Below are 21503 nucleotides of genomic sequence, written 5' to 3'. Positions count from 1 at the left end.
CACTCAGGCTTCAGTACCTGTGGCACGTGGGCTTCAGTAGTTGTGGCACGCGGGTTCTAGACCGCAGTCTCAGTAGTTGTGGCGCACAGGCTTAGTTGCTCCGCGGCATGTGGGATCTTCCCAGAGGGCTCAAACCTATGTCCCCTACATTGGCAGGCAGATTCTTAACCACTGCACCACCAGGGTAGTCCCCTTCTTTTTATTTCTTAAATTCATTTTTCTCTGTATATTTCCTTTAGGATAGTTTCTATTGCTGTGCTTCAAGTTCATTAATATTTTCTAATGCCATTGTGATATTGTGATTTATTTTGTGAAATATATATTTGGCCTTTGTCTCCTTCTTGACACAGAGCTAAGTGATAAGAATGATAAAGGTGTCCTTTGTTATTCATAACAAGCCCCTTTCAACTACCTCTGAGTTTATGTTAATAAAGTGACCTTTGGAAAGCACCTAAGGGTGAGGGCTGATTGCCAGGGCAACTAACCATGCGATTATAGGATTGGAACTTTCAGCCTATCCTCCAACTTCTAGCCTCCAAGGAGGAGAGAGGGGCTGGAGCTTGAATTAATCACTCATGGCCAATGATTTAACCAAGCATGCCTATGTAGTGAAGCCTCCATAAGTCCCAAAAGGACAGGGTTTGGTGAGCTTCTGGGTTGGTAAAGACATGGAGGTCCTGGGAGAATGGCAAGCCCAGGGAAAGCATGGAAACTCCAAGTCCCTTCCCACATACCTTGCTCTATGCATCTCTTCCATCTGGCTGTCCCTGAGCTACATCCTTTTATAATCCAGTAAATAAAATGTTCTCCTTGAGTTCTATGAACTGCTCTAGCAAATTAATTGGACCAAGGAGGGGGTTCAACCTACAGATGGTCAGTCAGAAGCACAGGTAACAACCTGGACTTGTAATTGTCATCTGAAGTTGGGGGTGAGACAGTCTTGTGGGACCGAACCCTTAATCTGTGGGATCTGACACTATCTCCAGGTAGATATGTCAGAATTGAGTTAAATTGTAGGACTCAGGTGGTGCTGCAGAATTGCTTGGTGGTGTGGGGAAAACCCCAGACACATTTGGTGGTCAGAAGTGTCAAAAGTGAAATACGGTAGTGGTATTCAGAGAATATTGTATGTGATGTAAATGAAAACAATAGTTTTTCTTTATGTCCATGCAGTGTATTTTTCATCTCAGGTAACATTTTTTAATCTCTGGACTTTCAATTTGTTTTTTTGTGTGTCTTCCTTGTCTCCTCTGAACCTTTTAGATATACTGAATACAATTATAACGGTTTCAATCTTCTTCTCTGTTCATTCTAACATCTTGATGCCAAAATCTTGGATCTCTGTGCACCAATGTCGAACTGAAATATGGAGATAGAGTTTTGGAGGAAGAGAAAGGATAGCTTTATTCTTTGCCAGGCAAAGAGGGAACACAGTAGGTTAGCACCTCAAGAACTGTGACCACCCCCTCCCTGGGGAATAGGAAGAGGTCTTATAGTTGGGGCTCATGGTCAGGAGTATGTGATAAGGATTAAGGCAGTAACAGTCTTGCATTCTTCTTTCTTCTGCAAAGTTTCAACACAACACTGGGTCTGGTCATCTCCAAGGGTGGGGTTGCTGACAAGATTAAGGTGTGTGCAGCTTCTCAGGTGGTTGATGAGCTTCTCTGGTCCCCTTAATCTTTCCTCAGGTGGTTTTGTGGCTGCTCCTCCCTTGATTAGCAACTGTTCCAATCTTCCCTTTGGAACTCAGGAGAGGTCATGGAGGCTGGAGTCTTGCCTCCAAGAAATGGGGAGCAAAAAGGCCTCCATGCCTGGGAGCCCCACAGGGCCCCACTTGGTTTCAATCTGTGTCAGTTCTGGGCCAGTTTTTATTGACTGATTATTCTCTTCATTATGGGTCATGCTTTCATGTCTTGCTGTATCTGATTGGATGCTAGTAATTGTGAGTTTTACCTTGTTGGGTGCTGGATAGTTTTTGCATTCCTGTAAGTTTTTCTTGAACTTTTTTCCTGGGATGAAGTTCAGTTACTTGGAAATGGTCTGATTTTTTTCAAGTCTTGCTTTTGCGCTCATTAGACATTTTCTGGAGTAGTGCTCAGCTTAGGACTAATTATTCCCCATCACTGAGGCAAGACCCTACTGAGTACACACTTTACCCAGTGCCCCATGAACTAAATTTCCAGTCTGGCTGCTGGGAACAGGCATTGTTCCTGGTACTCACTGTTCCTTCTAAACCCCCTTTCAGGTGGTTCATTCCTCAGGCTCATGGATGCACTAATCAGCACTCTACTGAATACTCAAGGGGACCCTCTGCTGATCTTTGGGGTTCTCTCTTTGTGCAGCTATGTGTTCTCTGGTTCTCTCTCCTAAGAAATGTGGCTGATTTGGTCCCTGGACCCTCACCTTTCTCTTTTCAACTCAGGGAATCTGCCAGGCTTCATCTTAGTTTCCCCTCTCTGAACCATGCCCTGGAAAATACGTGAAGGCAAGTAAACTGGGGTAATTGTAGAACTGACCTTACTTATTTCCAATGTCCTTCATTGCTGGTGTCCAGCGCATTGAAAATTGTTGTTTCATATATTTTGTCTGGTTTTTTTTTTTTGTTGTTTGTTTATTTGTTTCAAATGGAAAGGTAAATCCAGCCCCTTCCTTCACCCACCTTGACCAGAAGCAGAAATTGGTAGTTATTATTATTCTACTATTTATTCAAAATATCTGTTGGGTACCTACTTGCATGAGGCACTGCACTTGGTGCTGGGTATACAGTGATGAATCAACAATAACAGTCTCTGGCCTCAAGGCTAATCTGTCTTATGGGGATCAACTTGTGTGGAAAGGCAATAAATGTGCTGGTCCCTGGACTTATGCGCATACACACGAACCATATGTGGTCCTTCCTTTCAATGAATTCAGAATTAAGGGAGATGGAGACAGATTTGTTAATCCAAAGCAAACTGTGAAAGGTGTTATGTGTGAGATACAAAGCTCTGGGCATATTTAGGGAGAAGTAATAAGTTCTGACTGGAGGTGTAAGGGAAAACCTCATGGGGAAGGTGACATCTGAGTTGAGCCTTGAAGACTGTGTGCAATTTTGAATGGAGGAGTAGAAAAAGGTAGAATGCTCAAGGTGCTTTTAAACCTGAAAGCAGTTAACCATGATTGCTCCTAGCAGACACAGTCAATGGCTTGCTCTTCCTTGCCAACAGAACACTAATCACGTGCTTCAGAGGAAGCTACATATCTTCCAGCTCCAGGAAGTGAATCTTGATTTGCCTAAATCAGCACTGGAAATTCCATTCCCCTTGCCTGTCACTGGATCAGGCATAGGCCTGTGACACAATTCTGGCCAGTGAGATGTGAAGGAATGTCTGCTGGGAGAATTTTCTTCTTAATAAAGAGAGGAAACACTCCTTTTTTTCCCCCTGCTTCTGAGAGAAAAAACACAAAACAGAAAATCTGGTTTCTTGATGATGACATCAACCCACTTGGAAGAAAAAAAAAAAAGCACCACTTGAATTAACCACTCTGAAATGGATCAAACATGAGACTTCTTGTTCCATGAGACGACAAAGTTTTCTTATTGTTTTAGTAACTTCTGGTTGGACTTTGTTATCTTTGATGATGTTACTTGCAGCCAGAAATAATAGATCAGCATACCCCAACCGATCAGCCCATCTTCTTGAAATTTGCTTTTCCTTTCCACTGGTACAAACTGCTGCTAAATGTCACTCCTCTTGCCTCTGGTTCCTTTGCCTCATCAATAATAAAGATTAAAAAAAAAAAGAATAAAGATTAAAAATGACAATATACTTAGTGATACATGCCCATAGGAAGAAATAAAAGGCAATTTTTAAAATGAAAGAAAGCAATTACACAATGAAATACCTTGACTATTTAATATCATCACTTATTCCTGATCCTTTGGTTGAGAGGACTTGTTTAACTCTCATAGGACAGTAGAGGAATGAAAATATAAAAGAATAGAATGTAGGCAAGCCCAGGGGAAATGATATAAACTTCCACATTCACAGCAGTGCTGGAATTCTCTGGTAATTCCCATGGGAGCCAAGACTACCCCTGGAACAATCTAACTGTTGGAAATCACTAGTGTCTGGCAGGAAACCAACTAGAACAGGGTCAAAGGATGTGCCATTCTCATTCCTGAGAGTCTGCATCAATCCCGGGGGCCCAGGCCTGCCGCTAGCAACATTGCAAATAAGCAAAGACTGGCTCCAAACTCCACCCACTTTCTCATTCCCTTCCTTATCCTCCTCCTCTTTTTCTAGCTTTGATCTTCTTGGCTCTGTGCCTCCTCTCACTCCTCCCCCTCACCCCCCACTCGACAAATCACATCCTGCTTGCCAGATGAGCACAGAAGGTACTAAGCCACCTGCCTCGGGGCCCTTGCGTTTCAATCCGGAGCTCTTACACACCCAAAGAAATGCTTCGTATTGCTTGAAATCCAAGCCTCTGGACAGGCAGTGGGGGACAAGCCACTCAAGCATAGCACTTCCTGTCTCATGCAAAGGCAGTGCAGGTGGGGTGAGGCACCAAGGAATACATCCAGGTCTCGCTGCCAACCAGTGGGGATGCACAGGATCACAAGGACTTTACCTCAAACTCTAATGCTCTCTGCCCATTCACACAGAACTTATCCTCCTCTCATATATTCAAACCCCTGCTGTCTGGCTTATCCCTCTCACCTTCTGTCTCAGTTTAGATGTCCCTTCCTCCAGGAAGCCTTTCCAGATCGATCCCCTCTGACATAACCCATGACACTGAATGCCTACCTCCCCAACAACTTGTCATGCTGATTTGCCATCTGTGGCTACTCAGTAAACCAGTGCCCAGCGTAGCCCTGACATTTAGCAGGTGCTCAGTATATTGAATGAATGAATGAGTGAGTCAATGAATGAATTAATATTTGTTCACATATACTATAGTTCTCCAAAAAACATGACTGTCATGTTCCCCAGTGTACCCTCAACACCCAGTCCAGTGCTTAGGCCATGGAAGGCACACAATCATTATTCACTAATTGACTGAAAGAAGTCTTCAAAAGACAGGTACTTGGACCTATACTGCTGTTGATAATGTCCTGTTATCCTTTTTTTTTTTTACTTTTTATTTTGAGTTAATTATAGATTCACATGGGTTGTAAGAAATAATAGAGGTTTCCCCCTAACTGGAAAACAATATCTAGCCAAACTGTAGTACAATATCTTTTTGTTTTTCTTTTCTTTCTTTTTTTATTATTAGTTTCTGCTTTATAACTGTCCTGTTATCCTTATTGCAGGAGCAAGAAGCACAGCCCAGTGACCTTTTCTAGAGGATCAGGGATGGGGGACGGAGCAAGATGAAGGAAAAGCTCTGGGAGTTCAGCTGCCCAGGGCTATAGGGGAGGGCTCCTCTTCAACCATAATTTTAGATTACTAGAGGTTCATAACCTGGGGCACACAGTGGGGCTTCAGAAGATCCGTGCACCCTCTGACACTTTAATCAAACATCCAAGCCTGTAGCTGTATGTACATTTTTCTGTAAGAGGGTCCATGGCTTTCAGTGAGCCTCAAAAGGCTGTAACACACAAAGAATCATTGCTCTACCTGAACCGTCCAATATGACAGCCACTAGCCACATGTGGCTATTTAAGTTTAAATCTAAGTTAAATTTTCAATGCCTCAGTTACACTAGCTACCTGTCAAGTGTGCTCACTAGCCCCTCCCTATTGGACAGCCCAGATATAGAACGTTTTCATCACTGCATAACGTTCTACAGAGCTTTTCTATAGCGGTAGCATTACTCCGGATTCAACGTACAGACAAGATTTGTTTAAGACATGTAGTCCTTTTGTACAGTGAGTTGCCATCCTTTAGAAATGAAAGCAGACATCCGAGATCCTGACTTCTTTTGAGACCATCTGCCAGCTTGGGGCCAGGACTCCTCCTGGCAGCCGGAGTGCACAGGGCTGCTCTGTTTAGATGGTCCCTCGTCATGTTGACGTCATCTGCTTGGCCCTCCACATTTGAGTTTGCGACCCTTGTTTCTAGGAGACCTCGCCCACCTGGGTCTCATTCCAGTCTCTTTGCGTTTCTAATCACACTCCAAGCTTGGGTAAGTGGGGTTGAATTTGTCTTAAGAGCACTTCTTGGGGCGGTGTCTGGGGCTGAGATTCGGGCTCCCAGCTGGAAGTTGGGGAGAGCCAGTGCTTCCCTCCGTTCAGTTCTCTGGAACCGAAAGGGGAGAGGGAATTTTACCCCGAACATCTGTTGCTTGACAAAGAACTTCCCGGTCTTCTTACCAGCCCGCCAGTCCCCGGCCAAGTCCGCCTGGGCCCGCCCCTCGCGACGAGATCGCGGGGAGGGGCCGAGTCGAAACCCGAGCCCTGCGCCCACCACCCGGGCGGGCGACGTGGCTCCGCGGCCCCGGCTTCCCCCCGCAGCCCGGCGGCCAATGGGCGCGTGAGCAGGGCCGCCCGGCGCTCCCCTGCCCGCCGCCTGGGGCGCGCCCCTCCGCTCTGGCACGGGGGAGGCGCTGGCCGAGGGGCCGGCCCGTCCCCTCCCTCTTCGCGCTGGCCCCAGCCCCGCCGCCGCCGCCGCCGCCGCCGCCGCCGCCGAGCACGCATTCCCGAGCCGCCGCCGCTCTCGTCGCTCGCTCGGTCCCTCCCCGCGGGCCGCTCTCGGCTCCCGACGATGGCGCGCGGCGGCCGCGGTCGCCACCTGGGGCTGGCCCTGGGGCTGCTGCTAGCGCTGGTGCTGGCGCCCCCGGCGCTGCGGGCCAAGCCCACGGTGCGCAAGGAGCGCGTGGTGCGGCCCGACTCGGAGCTGGGCGAGCGGCCGCCCGAGGACAACCAGAGCTTCCAGTACGACCACGAGGCCTTCCTGGGCAAGGAGGACTCCAAGACCTTCGACCAGCTCACCTCGGAGGAGAGCAAGGAGAGGCTGGGGTGAGGCCGCGCTCGGGGGCTCCGCAGGTGCCCGCGGGGCCACTCGCGCGGGAGCCGCGCGGACCGCCCTCCGCAAAGCGAAAGAGAAATCGGGCGCCGGGACCCAAGGGCGGGGGCCCGGCGGGCCCGGCGGCTGGGCTGGGGCAAGGTTGCCCGCGGGCGCCGGGACCCTGCGTGCTGATCGCCGCCGGGGCCGGGGTGGCTTCCCGCGGGGAGGCGAGAACGTGGCAGCGGTCGCGGGAGCCAGGACGGCCAGGGCCCGCCCCCTCCCCTGGGTTGCATCAGAAGGGAGGGGGGAGAGCGTACAAAAGAAAAATTTGTCCACGGTGGCCTTTTGGTGACATGAGTTCTTCCCCACCCTCCCGGTTTCTCTCTTCCCCCCGCATTCCAAGAGAGGAGGGCATGAGACACTGCTAAGGTCTCAAGGATTATCATTAAAGGGTAAAAGATGAGGGGGCAGCCGAAGGAGAGGGTTGATTCCTGACCTATGTCCCTGGGCCGGGACTGGAGTGTTCTTGCCTTCTGCTTAATCGCCCCAATATCGGAAGTAAGGGGTATAAAAATCCTGTTGTTAAGAAGGGAGGGGCATTTGGGGATGGGGGGGTGGAAATGGAAACTGGTCCCCTCCTTTCTGTTTCCAGCAGTTTCTGATGGCAGCAGAGGCACCCAGTCTTTTGGCAGCTGAGGGCAAAAAGCTGGAGGGTGGTGTGGTGACAGGTTGTGAATTTCACTGTTCAAGGCAGTTGAGTCAGGAACCAAACCTGGGAAACATAACTTGGGTACATCTCAGTGCACCCTCTCCGCAGCCCCTGGGGAGACACTTGAGCTTTGTGCAAAGGTATCTGGGAACCCTTCCACAGAGGAATCAGCAGTCAGCCTTATCCCAGATGGAGTAGGGATGGTCCCAAGAGCCCTGCCTACTGGGCGCCAGGCCTCCAGGAATCTGGTTCCTGGGGGTGGAGGGTCTTTCTGGCCTGCTACACAAAAAAAGAACACAGCCATCCTTGTGCTGATGGGGGCTACCAAAGGCCAATGTGATTGGTCAGAATATGAGGCTAAGTTATACCTATTGTGTAGGTGCACCATCTGCCTGCTCTGATAAAAACATCTTTGAACTTCAAAGTCATCTCCCAACAGTCACCTTTTATTTTGCAGAGAAGTACTTTCTCTTCTAGTTTGGGCTTTAACAAAGGGAGCCATTGATGAGTTCAGTCCGTTGTATTGCCTTGAGGCACTTGGAAGCTGATTTATTCTGGGGCCCTGGGTGGCAGCCGTTTTTCACCGGGGAGAAGGAGGAGAGGTTTGAGGGATTGGAGTAGGGAACTCCACTTTTCAGTCGTAAGGCTTCCAGTTTAATGCCTTCATCATGATGAGTAAGAGAGCAAGTGGTGATGAGCAAGTGGTAATGGAGTTGGTCTGCATTTGACCCTTGTATGAACACCTTAGCTGCATTCGTTTATTTTTTTAAATTTAATTTCATTTTTTATACAGCAGGTTCTTATAAGTTATATATTTTATACATAATAGTGTATATATGTCAATCTGCATTCATTTATTCATGCAACAAACATTTGAATGGCTACTGTATTCCAGGTACCGTGTTAGATACCTGACAACTACAAAAATAAAACCTTACGTTCTAGGCCATAAAGTACTTATAATCATATGCAGAGGAGAGAGATTCAAGCAGATGCTATGCATAATTGCTGTGATGGTGGCATGTAAAAGCCACAATGACTGCATCTAGGAGAAGGAGCTCCCTAAGGCTTCGGGTTGGAGAAAGTAACTTGGGGGTTTGGGAAGCCACCTGACCAGAGCTTGTGGCACGACTCAAAGGTTACCAGACGTATGAGCAGGGAAAGGCATACTGAAGAGAGAACAGCCTGCTTATACAGGTTTTGAAATCTGTTCTTGTGGATTCGGGGTGTTGGGACAGTAAAGGGACAGGGCGGGAAGGACCTCTGTGAGGTGGAGATCAGACATTATTCTGTACATGGTAGAAATGTCATCATCCCCAAAGTTTATTAGGAAAGTTGGACTGGCAGTAGGGCAGAGAACATAACTGAGCCACAGATGGCAAGACCAGGGGCACAGGGTGGCCGGGAGCGCCTAAATCAGGCACAGCGGGAGAGGGTAAACCCAGAGCCATGTTGGAGGTGGAACTGGCAGCGCTTGCTTTTGGCTCAACGTCGGGGTGGGGGAGAGGAGGGGGCAACAAAGGGTGGCATCCGTTCTCTGGCCTTGAGCCACTGGATGGGTAGTGGACACACCGCTCACCAGTAAGGTAAATCTGGGCTAAATGCAGAGGAGGCCGGAGCGTTGGAAATGATGGGTGCGGTATGGGACTGGCAGAGCACGAGAAGCCATTTCTCTGTCCACAGCTCCTGGTGCAACAGTCCCCTCCAAGTCCGGACTGCAGAGGCAGGAGCATGACTGGATCCAGGCAGCTTTGTCACCACCATCTGCCCATAGATTCTGAAAACGTGACAGCTCTAAGGCCCCTGGAGACAAAAAAAAAAAAAAAAAAAAAAAAGTGGGGACCCAGAGGCTTCATGCAGTCACCAATGTGCTGCACAGTCTGAGAAAAAAATGTAAATTACTTGCCAACATTTAACATCAAAGCGATTCCACATACAGCCCCCGATTTCCGGCTTCTCTTGACACCCGTGGCCCATTTTTCCATGAGGCCGTCATTGTCTAGAGCAGAGCTGGGCAGCCTTGTTGGCAGCTGTCAGGGGATCCCCGGGCTCCCTGGACGCTTTGCTTACTTCCATTACCTGTTACCTGTTTGTTGAGTTCTCCATCCACCTGTGGTGGGGACCGTCATCCTTAGTGAGGAAAGGCACACATTCTCTCCTCTATTCCTCACAACATTCCTTGTAAAGTAGGTGTTCCATTTACAGATGGGGAAACTGAGACTCAGAGAGTCAAGTCAGTTGCCCAAGATCACACAGGACTACAGTCCAGGTGTTCTAATTATAGCGTTTGGTCTATTTACATCATAGCCTCCTTTCCCTAGAGCTCATGTTTGATATTTTTAAAGAGAGAGGTTAAGATTATATATGCTTCCAACAGATATTTATTGAGCTCCCACTACGTGTCAGGCTGAGCTATGTCCTGGATATTTCTTTGGCATAGATTAGATGCTGTCCTTTCCAGAAAAACAGGTTGTATACTGTCTGACGTCGTTTGGTCTTTGCTGGTTTGAGATTCTGCTTCTCAGTTGGCTTTGGATAACCGATGGGCATGTCACCACTGTGTCCCCAGGACTGCAGCAGTGTCTGGCGCACAGTAGGTAGGCTGAACACTGCACTGTGTGGAAAGAATTCTGCTGTGTCTAGCTGTGATTTCCTGGAAGGAAGATACTTGAGGTTTAGTCTTTCGGTCTTGAGACCTGTTAAAATTGCAAATGAAGGGACAAGTCAAAGCTGTTAGTAAAGTTTCCACCTTCCTGAGAAAGAGGAGCTTGGGCTACCCAGGTTCGGGTAGGAGTGGAGATTTAAGTGCTAATGAATTCATTTCCATTTCTAATTGATCAAAGAGTAACTGCCGATTTGAACTTCTGTTCACAGTAAGAAGGATAAAATTCCAGCCCAAAGCAAAGAAACAAATCCCTAATTAGCCTGTATGACATCACCCCAGGTAAATGGACTACTAGGGTAAAACCTTCTTAAACATTGGAAGTAGCTTGCAGGTGTCTTGGAAGTTTCCTTCAGGGATGGCATCCCTAGCTTGGGGCCCTTTGGCCTACAGATGGACACTGTTGAGTTCCCAGCCTGAAGTTTGCTCTGGACAGGGGTTTGGGGTGCCTTAGTGAAGTCCAGTGGGGAATTGCTGGAACCTGGGCCAGCTGTGGAGCAGGAGATGCCAGTGGGCATAGGGGTCTTCAACCTAAGAGCAAGGGGCTGAGGCTCCTGCAGCTGCTTAGCTGGTCAAGTTTCTTGAATAGGTTCTAAAATGTCAAGGCTCTTTCATCCGTGACTTTTTTTTTTTTTTTTTTTTTTTTTTTGGCTGTGTTGGGTCTTTGTTGCTGTGTGCGGGCTTTCCCTAGTTGTGGTGAGCAGGGGCTGCTGTTCATTGCAGTGCACAGGCTTCTCATTGCAGTGGCTTCTCTTGTCGCAGAGCACGGGCTCTAGGCGCGAGGGCTTAGTAGTTGTGGCTCGCAGGCTCCAGAGCGCAGGCTTAGTAGTTGTGACACACGGGCTTAGTTGCTCTGCGGCATGTGGGATCTTCCCGGACCAGGGCTTGAACCCGTGTCCCCTGCATTGGCAGGCAGATTCTTAACCACTGCACCACCAGGGAAGCCCCTCATCCCTGACATTTTCTGCTTTGTCCAAGATCTGGTCTCCTCCTGCTTTAAGTTTCAAGTCTTCGAATCCAAAGTGGTGAGCTAAAAAAAATAAAAAAATAAAAAAACACTTATTTTTTGGTTGGTTTAGTTAGAATCTTCCATCTTTTTCATTGGGCTTAGAGTCAGAGGACATGAATTCTTACCCCAGTGGTACCAAATACTCCCTCATTACTCTAAAATGAGGGAGTTAGACTCTATCAGGGATGACTGCTAGGTTTCATCTTACAAACCAACTCACTCAGTTTCTGCAGAGCACTGTGTTGAGAAGGATTCTGAGGCCACATCAAGGTTTTTTATCCGGACAGAAGGGCCTGATCCACTAGTAATGTCTGCCATTGGCATTGGGTGGTTGTGGGGAAGGCATATCATCCTTGGAAAAGATAAACTTCAAGATCCTTTCCAGCACCGTCGGATCATTGACTTTATTTTAGCATTTATGCATCTTAGATTCTGCAGGTGTTTGATCTCTTTCTGGAACAGGATCACACAAGCCTTGATAATAGCCTTTGTGGGTTTTTTTTTTAACTACAGGAAGATTGTCGATCGAATTGACAGTGATGGGGATGGCTTTGTCACCACCGAGGAGCTGAAAACCTGGATCAAACGGGTGCAGAAAAGGTACATCTACGATAATGTCGCCAAAGTCTGGAAGGATTATGATCGGGACAAAGACGATATAATTTCCTGGGAAGAATACAAACAAGCCACCTACGGTTACTACCTAGGTAAGAGGTGCTGCAAGAGCGATCACACAGCTGGGGCCTGTGTACCAAGCTTCTTGTGGGAAACTGTACTGTCTTATCATATCTACCCCCTCTGGGGAGACGTCTCAACCTCCTAAGTAAAAACTGCTGTGTAACATCCTGCTCTGCTTACTAAGAATACACCAAGTTGCTTACTGTGAGTGAACTTGTAGGTGGAAGGGGGCAAGGGTCTAATAAAAAATAAACTGCTGCCTAACCTGAGCTTACAATCTCAGAGGTGCACCCAGAGAACAAAGCAGAGAGGAAGCATGTTTTGTGTTACAGTTTCAGAATGCTGCCGAGTTTCAGGTAGCAAGGACCGAGTAAGCTGGAACAGTCCAGGAAGGCTTCCTGGTGGAGGGTGGCTTGGGAACTGGGCCTTAAAGAATGGATTTGTATCTGGAGAGGTAGAGACGGGTGGGGAAGGTGGGTCAGCTGGAGGGGCAAAGGTGCAGCCATGCATTCAGCAGTGGGCAGGGTTTGGACATAAGTCATGCTTGTTTTGGGGGAATCATGGAGGGGGTGTGTGCCCAGCACTGGGTGCAGACCCGCTGGGTGCCTGGCGGAGCCGAGAGGGGACAGGCCTGAGGAGAACCAAAGACACATACACTCCCAGCCAGATTAAGAGAGGTCTTGAAAAGAGTCGAAGGAACATTTAGAATAGATGTCCTGGGTACTAGGGAGCCTCTGTATGTTCTGGGTCAAAGAATATGATGAAAGTAGGGGTCTGCAGAGAGAAGTATGGCCTTAATATGGTCTCAAGCCTATGCTTTTCACCACTTGCTGTAATACCCCTGACAAGTCTTTAGGGCATGGACTGTAGGGTGGTATGGAGGGACAGACACTAGAGGCATTCTGAAAGAAAATGTTTCAGAGAACTCGATAGGTCAGGACCTTTTGTCTTCTATGTACCATTTGGCGTGAAGGAGGAGTGATCTGGAAGAAAATGCCTTAGGAGCCCGGTTTTCATGTTTCTGTGTACATCCTGCAGGAAACCCCACAGAGTTTCATGATACTTCAGATCATCACACCTTTAAAAAAATGCTGCCACGTGATGAGAGAAGGTTCAAGGCTGCAGACCTCAATGGTGACCAGACAGCCACCCGGGAGGAGTTCACCGCCTTTCTGCACCCTGAGGAGTTTGAGCATATGAAGGAAATTGTGGTTTTGGTAAGATATAGAAAGAGCCTGTGCTGGCAAAAGACCAGGACAAAAGCTGCACGGAAACCTTGTCCCTTCTTGCAAAGTGAGAACGTTCTTCAGCCTGAAGGGAATGGGACAAGGACCCTGAAGTGGAATACACCGGAATACCTGTGTACCCAGGAGATGAGTCAGGGCAGGGTAGCTGCCGTTGCAAGTAGCCCCCAATCCCAGCCATTTAACACAATCGAAGGTTATATCCGGTCCTGGGCAGATGGTCCCAGTCAGGTGGATCTCCTGGGCAGTCCTTCTCCAGTGTTATCAGGCTCCCAGTCTACTTCCATCTTGTCCTCCACCATCCTGTGGCTTTGAGGTCATCCTGGCCACTACCAGCTGGTAGATAGAAGAAGAGAAGGACTGAGGAGGAGGCGTGGCCTGCCTTTACTGTTCCGAGGGCTCCTGCTACATATAACAAGGCAGGGGAAGGCAGTCTAGGTGTGTGCCCAGAAGGAACAAATGCATTTAGTGAGCAACTAGCTAGCCTCTGTCCTATCTGTCAGCTCTGAGGGAACAACAGAAAGACTCAGAAATGGAATGCATTGTACTGTTAAATCATATGGAAACTTAAAGTCGGACCATGCTTGGAAAGGATGCTCCCCTTGGAGTATATTTGCTTTCCAGTGTCTTGCTGGGTCCCACCTGTCTTCATTTTCCACGACAGTAAAATAAATGCCATCACCTGTTTTCAGGACAGATATCCCAAGGCAGTTCCAATTGTTTTGATGCTGGGGGACAACCAGCTCTGGACTATTTTAGTTACAGAGTCATGGATGGGTTCACTCTTGCCTCATGCTTCATCCTTATGACTACAGTGACCCCAAAGACTGGGCATTGGCTTTAAGAATCATTCCTTTTTACCACCCAACATCTACTTAATGATAGCTAATCTGCCAGAAGACAATGAAGATGGGGAAGTGGATTAGGGGCTTCTGGATTGGCTCTGTTCTCAGGTTGGCCATTTTCTTCAGGATGCCTTTGAGTTTCTGTGACTCACTTAATTACTCACCTTAGCAAAAAACCTAGTTAAGAAGTCAAATGTATTGATACTAAATACACAACATAATACATTCGAAAGTCAGATATACTTTTATTTTCTAATTGCCCACAGTTCCATATTTTTCTGACACCAACTCGGTGTTCATGGTCCCTTTAGCACTGGAATCTGTCTTTGTGATCATTTTAGTCCAGCGGTTCTCAGGCTGGGTTCCTCACAGTACACAGAGATGATCTGGCCGGAGGGTGGAGACGGTTGACCTGGCAGGGCTTCCTGATATAATTAGAGTTCCTCTGCGCTTGTAGGTACATTTTCAGTTGCAGAGAGGATGCTGCTTTTAAAATCTCCCCCCGCTTTGCTTCCTAGGAGACTCTGGAAGACATCGACAAGAATGGGGATGGCTTTGTAGATCAGGATGAGTATATTGGTAAGTGCTGGCCTGGAGTCTTGCTCCAGTGTCCTAACTGGGCAGTGTCCTCCACCCACATGTCTGGCTACTTTCCTCAGATGACTTTTCAGCAGCAGCTGCAAGTCTGTAGGTGTCACTCCTGTGACTTCCCAGTGAGAGGGGCTTGTCACACCAGCCCCTAGCGGTGCAGATTCAGGGAGGCATTCCTAGTGGAAAAGAGCCCAAAAGGCTGGCCACACCCCAGGGCTGGCCAGCAGTTGACCCCACGGCTCTGAGAGGTGCCCTTCATCACACCGTGTAGTTCTACCTTTGCGAAATGGGACTGGAGATCCCAGAGATGTACAGTGAAGCCAGAGCGGACAGTCTCAGGGGACAGACTTTACAACAGACTGTTAGCCAGCGGGGCCTAGAAACTGGGCAGACGGAGCTGTGGTCAACAGAACTGTTTACATGCCCGAGTTCTCTGCAGAAAGGCATTCCTTCTTAGGTAAATCCTTTTACAAAGTGCACGATTGCCCCATAATATAGCCGTCTTACGCCTCTGGTTTTTGGTCTTTCATTGGGAGTACTGTTCCTAGTTTTTTGTTCTGAAGGGCTCCACTTAAGCAGCATCAAGAAGTGTGTTTGGGGCTTCCCTGGTGGCGCGGTGGTTGAGAGTCCGCCTGCCGATGCAGGGGACACGGGTTCGTGCCCCGGTCCGGGAGGATCCCACATGCCGCGGAGTGGCTGGGCCCGTGAGCCATGGCTGCTGAGCCTGAGCGTCCGGAGCCTGTGCTCCGCAACGGGAGAGGCCACAACAGTGAGAGGCCCGCATACCACAAAAAAAAAAAAAAAAAAAAAAAAACAAGAAGTGTGTTTGCAGGTAACTGAGCCCTGGCTGAATGAGGCTCCAATTAGTGCCCCGGGTCACGCCGCCCAGGAGCCCTCCCAGCATGAAGGACTAGAGGAGGCGGCAGGGGTATTTCCGTTTTGATCCTCAGCGGCTGCCACTTCAGTGCTTTGGTGCGTGGCCCCAGCTGCAGGCCACCTTCTCGTGATAGCTCTTCTTTTCCCAAGTCTCAGTAAAGTAAAAGCTGGAAAATCATTTGAAGGATGGGATGGATATAATCTTTGTGCAGATATTTAACAGAGGCAGTTAATTACCTTTCAACATAGAAGAAGAGCCCATGTTGCCGTCGGTCTCTGGTGTGTGGTTGTACTACTTTGCCCCCCCATACAGAAGAATAAGTGCCTTCTGTAATGCAGAGCAACGTTTCTTCTAATCATTTGGAATTATATTTGGTCTGAAGAACCAAACGCTGTCCCCCTCTGTCTGTGGTAACAGACGGGCAGCTCTCGCCACAGTAATTAAAGCCATCTCGGTGGCACTACCTTTCTTTGTAGAATAACCAAGGCTGACAGCCCCGTCATCGGTGCAAGCAGCAGAGCCTGCCTCAGGCCTGGTACACGTGCGTGTGCGGGAAGGTTCAGAGCCCCGGACACCTTGACAGTGGTGGCGGAATTAGACTGACAGGGAAGGCTGACTGATTAAAACGATGTAGCACTTTTGATTAAAACTAGGTGCTCTCCCCACCCTCCTCCTGATCTGCATTGAAAGGGTGCAAAGTCAGGGGCAAACTCTTTGAGTGGCTTTGTCTAAAAGAAACATTCCATTCTTTACACTGGCAGAGAGGGAGGTCGGCTCATTTTTCTTGAAAACTGAATTCTAGGGGCTTCCCTGGTGGCGCAGTGGTTGAGAGTCCGCCTGCCGATGCAGGGGACATGGGTTCGTGCCCCGGTCCGGGAAGATCCCACATGCCGCGGAGCGGCTGGGCCCGTGAGCCATGGCCGCTGAGCCTGCGCCTCCAGAGCCTGTGCTCCGCAACGGGAGAGGCCACAACAGGGAGAGGCCCGCGTACCGCAAAAAGAAAAAAAAAAAAAAAAAAAAACTGAATTCTGAGTGACTTGCAGTCAGAGAGACCGGACGTCCAGACTTGTCTAGCAAGTGACTTCAATTTACGGAGGAGCCTTCTTGGCAGGTGATGTAGCGTAGTGGGAAGAACACTGGAATTAACAGTCCTGGCTTCTCCGCTTACTAGCTCTGAGACCCTTTGGGAGTCGTGTAATCACTCAGTATAAGCCTCAGTTTCCTCATCTGTAAAACAGAAAGACACAGCACCCATGTTTCCAGGGTGGTGTGGGTCTACTTGTAGCTGAACGCAGGGTCTTGCCTCTCTTTTTCCTTCATTCACTACCTACTGTCTCTACCACCTGACATTTCCAACCTGTTTCCATCAAAAGAGAAATTGCCCTCAGGGTATTTCTCTCTTCCAAGAAGGTCTAGTGGCCCAGCAAACAATGGATAAACATTGCCTTCTTTTTCCTTTCCCTGCCATTTTCTAAAATGAGGATATTTATCTACCTTAGAAAATTGCTATACGGATGAAATGAAATATATGTGAAAGCCCCCTGGAAATGATATAAACAACAATTGTAGTAAACACAGTGGTTAAGACTATGGGTTGGAAGCAGAGTGCCCATGTTCCTGTGTAGCCTACTACATTCTCATACTAGCTGTGGGTCCTTGGGTTAAGGCTGTGCCTCGGTGTTTTCATCTATAAAGTGGGAATAACGACACCTAACTTCATAGGATTGTAATGAAAAATCAAATTTAAAAAAGTATGTGCTTTACATAGCATCTGGACCATAGAAAGGGCTGATATTGGTCATTGTTATTAGTTTTCACCTGTATAGTTCCAGGCTGGGTTGTAGAGGGCTTTCACATTTGACCTTCATAATAACCTTCTGAGTAATAAGTTATTGTCCCCACTTTACAATTGAGGCACTGAACTAAGTCAAAAGCCAGGATTCACCTTCTGGCTCCCAAGCACGGTTCTTTCTCGCCCACTAAGCGGCCTTCATAGTGGATAAATCATTGCATTATTTACCCAAGAGACTGCCCCCAGGTGTCTGGTTAGGTCTCTTGATTGCTAGAGGTCAGGTTTTCTTGGACTTACCTTCCCACTTGTCTTTATAACCAAGAACAGCCTTTCCTTCCAGCTGATATGTTTTCCCACGAGGAGAATGGCCCTGAGCCAGACTGGGTGCTGTCAGAACGGGAGCAGTTTAATGAATTCCGAGATCTGAACAAGGACGGGAAGCTGGACAAAGATGAGATTCGCCACTGGATCCTCCCGCAAGACTATGACCACGCACAGGCTGAGGCCAGGCACCTGGTGTATGAGTCGGACAAAAACAAGGTATTTCACCATCCTCTGGAATCATTCCTTGAAGGGAGACAGTTTACGTAAGATTGGTTCTGTTTGCTTCTTTGATGTTTGCCTTGGCCCATGTGGCCGTGTCCTTATTGACTTCTCTCATTCCTGCCCTACATCAGAGACCTGTGAACTTGAGCCAACACCGTGATAACCCACGGTGAGCTCATTAGGCCCAGATGTTCCTGTTCCTGGAAAGTCTGCTGTGGGTCACACTTACGTTCACTGCCATCTCCTAGGATCGCAGAACCGGTCACTTTGTTGGCTGTGGGCAGGCATGGATTTAAGAGGTGTGCCCTGTGTTGCCCTAGGATGAGCTTGTTCATCCATTCATTCAGTCAGCAGACACTCATCAGACACCTGCAGCATGTGAGGCAGGAGGAAGACCATCACATTAAAAGTCTCGGCATCCTCAGGCCAGCTCACCGTGCTGGCTCCGAGCCAATATCTCTTGGTCAGTATCCAAAGAAATAAAGAAATAAGATGTAGAAAGAAGTCCTGCCTCTTCCCATTTTGATCACAGCTGCAAATTCTCGGGAGACAGTCAAGTTTTGCAGTCAAGCCATAAAAGGGAAGTAGAATTCTTCGGGGCCTGTCTTGGGAATGCCAGCATTGTGTGTAGACATAACAAGACTCTGGCTTCTCAGTTCCTTGAGGACTTTTCTGATATATTTTAGCACAGCTATTGTAGCAGGAGGCTGTTCCAATTTGGGGTTTTGCAGGGCAGTGATGGTAGATGAAGGAGGTACCTCATAGCTTATTATGAAATGTAATATCTTAAATGTTGCAGATCAATGAAATAACATGAGCTTCATGCTGCGATGACTCAGAATGACCAGAGTTTCTGTGACAGAGCTCTTTTCTCTCTCCTACAGGATGAAAAGCTCACTAAAGAGGAGATCTTGGACAACTGGAACATGTTTGTTGGAAGTCAGGCTACTAATTATGGGGAAGATCTCACCAAAAACCATGATGAGCTTTGATGCACATTCACCATAATATGACAGACTGTCATAGGCTTTCTTTTATTGTCCTGGATAATTGCTACAATTATCTCATTTACAGCAGTTGTGTCCCCCAAAAAAGCAAGTTTATCACCTCAGATTGGGGTTAAAATTATTTTTTACTCAATATTTGCTGGAAAATAGTCATCACTGATCTTTGAGTAAGGTTTCTGTCCAAACACATTAAAATCTTGGTAAATTGCAATGCTCTATGGGGATACATTGCTAAAACATGACTTTTTAGCTTTTTCCATTAAATTTGAACTGAAGGGGAATAAAATTTGAAAAAGCCCTATTATTCAGAAGTTGGGTGAGCGGGGAGAGGGCAGTATATGGAGTGACTGCTATGTATTTTAACTGCAGAGTTGTTACATTTGCCACTGTTAAATAATTGGTGAGGGAAAATTCTCATTAAGCTTTGGTGGTATCTCATCCTACACAGGCTTCTTTCAGAACAAGGCTGATATTTCAGATTCTTCTTCTTGACTTTGTACTCTGAGCTGTTACTGTAAATGGCATATAAATCTCTGTGCATTCTTCTATATGGACCTGCTAATGTGCACGACAGATCCACCCATCTTTGTTTTTTGTTTTTTGTCTTTGTTTTTTACAGTAAGAAGCAGTTAAGAAAGGTTATGTGAAAAAGAAAGGAATATTAAAGGTAGGGAGAAAAGATGAATGTCAGGCATTTGAAGAACTATAGGAAAATGGTAAACACTTTATCATACTTGAGAAATTTTTCTTGACATGTAAATGAAGCAGTTCTGATCTTTGAAAAAGTGAATAGAAATCCAATCCATTTCCTTGCTGATCTCTGATAGGAATAGGGAGTAGGGTCCTAGGAAAGCCTGCTTAGTGGAGCTCTGGAACCCATCTCATCCAGTCCTGGTGAATCCACAACCCTCAAACCTGCCCCGGGACCACTTACACCATGTAATTGACAAAGCAGTGTTCCAAGCCACTGGCTGAACTGGAAGAAATAACTTTTACAGGTTGAACTTCCACCTTTTAAGGAGAAAGTGAATGAAATAAAGGATCCCTCTGAGGATTTTCTACTGTGTCCTGTGGTGTTTGACTTCATATGTACCATTTGTGACATTATTCACTGTTGATATAGAATTTAAACCATTTGTGACATTATTCACTGTTGATACAGAATTTAACAGTGGGATGAGATGACATGAGTAAGATTATAAAAGTTTTACATTTTAAAAATCCAACTATTAGAATGTTCAGAACATATTCATATTTACTTATTTAATACATATATACTTCTCTATGCTAATGAGAGAACCTGCAGGTCATTTTAATGGTAAGACCTTTCAGAGACAGGTTTCAGTTGGAGGAGAATCTGGACTTCTTATCAAGGCCTAGGAGGCCCTATAACAACTGGTCCCTTCCCAACTCATCAGCCCCACTCCCTTTCACCTCCCATAGCAGCCCCACTGACTTTCTGGTCCTCAAACACACCAAGTTCATTTCCAGGTTGGGCCCTTTGCACTTGCTATCCTTCTGATTTGGAACCCCCATCTCACACATACTGGGGTAACTCAAAACATACTTCCTCAGCAGGACCTTCCCGACTCCATTATTTGTAGCAGTCCCATTTGAGTCCCCGTCTCATTTCCCTGTTTTATTTTCTCCTTGGTATGTACCTATTGCCATTTATATTTGTTTCCTAGGGCTGCCATACAAATGACCACAAAAGAGGGTGGCTTTCAACAACAGAAACTCACAGTGCAGGCTGGAGTCTGAAATCAAGGTGTTGGCAGGACTGGGCTCCTGAATGCTCTAGGGGAGAATCCTTCCTTCCTTGCTTCTTCCTGCTTCTGCTGGCTCCAGGCATTCCTTGGCTGTGGCTGCATTACTCCACTCTGCCTCCATCTTACGGCCTTTTCTTCCTCTCTCTGTGTCTGTCCTCTCTGTGTCTCTTATAAGGACACTTGTCATTGGCTTTAGGGCCCACCTGGATAATCAAGGGTGATCTAATCCTAGATCCTAAATTACATCTGCAAAAAGCCATTTTTCCAAGTAAGCTCACATTCACAGGTTCCAGGAGTTAGGAGGTAGACATATCTTTTGCGGGGGGTGCCCCATTCAACCAAATGTACCATTTGACATTATCTTGTTTGTATGTTGTCCACCTTCCCCGAGCTAGAACATAAGCTCTATGACAACAATAGCCTGATTTGTCTAATTTACTGCTGCTTCCCAGGACCTAGAACTGTAGAGCCTAACCTACAGTAACTACTCTGTAATTATTTGCTGAATGAATGAGAGGTTGTAGCTTTAATCAAAGAGAATACTCCTGGGGGGATACTACAAAAAAATTTTACAAAATAGCTAATATTTGCTGAATGAAAAGTAATTTGCCCAAGATTCCAGAGTGATTATATGGCAGGACCAGAACTCGAATCCAGGTGTTCCTTGCTCCAAAATCTCTGCAGTTCAACACTAAATTTTACTGCTCCAAATCTCTGAATCTATGTTCTCTTTATTTCTTTGCTCACCCACAGTATATGTGGTCAGGAAATGAGAATAACTCCTCTTACCTAGAAATCGGCTGACACATATTTTTCAAGCAATGAGAACCTGTCTTTTAAAA

At 47.1% G+C, this 21503-nt stretch overlaps 1 protein-coding gene and 1 long non-coding RNA gene across 2 annotated transcripts in view; one reads left to right on the top strand and one right to left on the bottom strand.

Moving 5' to 3' along the window:
- The first annotated feature begins 6579 nt into the window (after positions 1-6579).
- RCN1 (reticulocalbin 1) lies at positions 6580-19958 on the top strand. Its single transcript, XM_060105548.1, has 6 exons — positions 6580-6943; positions 11826-12019; positions 13029-13207; positions 14598-14658; positions 17680-17879; positions 18770-19958. The coding sequence occupies exons 1-6, from the start codon at positions 6690-6692 to the stop codon at positions 18875-18877; spliced, it is 996 nt and encodes a 331-aa protein (XP_059961531.1). The 5' UTR covers positions 6580-6689; the 3' UTR covers positions 18878-19958.
- LOC132494441 (uncharacterized) overlaps positions 8442-21503 on the bottom strand; it is a 195969-nt gene continuing 182907 nt past the window's right edge. The window contains exon 3 of the long non-coding RNA XR_009533064.1: positions 8442-11333. This is a non-coding gene — a long non-coding RNA (uncharacterized LOC132494441). The remainder of the gene's footprint in view (positions 11334-21503) is intronic.

This window comes from Mesoplodon densirostris, chromosome 7, assembly GCF_025265405.1.
Source record: "Mesoplodon densirostris isolate mMesDen1 chromosome 7, mMesDen1 primary haplotype, whole genome shotgun sequence".
In the NCBI taxonomy this organism is placed as follows: Eukaryota; Metazoa; Chordata; class Mammalia; order Artiodactyla; family Ziphiidae; genus Mesoplodon; species Mesoplodon densirostris.
The sequence above is the reverse complement of the archived record's forward strand: the minus strand, read 5'-3'. Positions and strand labels throughout refer to the sequence as shown.

Coding starts and splice junctions, on each gene's coding strand:
- RCN1 (XM_060105548.1), top strand. CDS start 6,690: ATGGCGCGCGGCGGCCGCGGTCGCCACCTGGGGCTGGCCCTGGGGCTG. Junction 12,020..13,028: donor CACCTACGGTTACTACCTAG/GTAAGAGGTGCT, acceptor TACATCCTGCAG/GAAACCCCACAGAGTTTCAT. Junction 17,880..18,769: donor ATGAGTCGGACAAAAACAAG/GTATTTCACCAT, acceptor TCTCTCCTACAG/GATGAAAAGCTCACTAAAGA.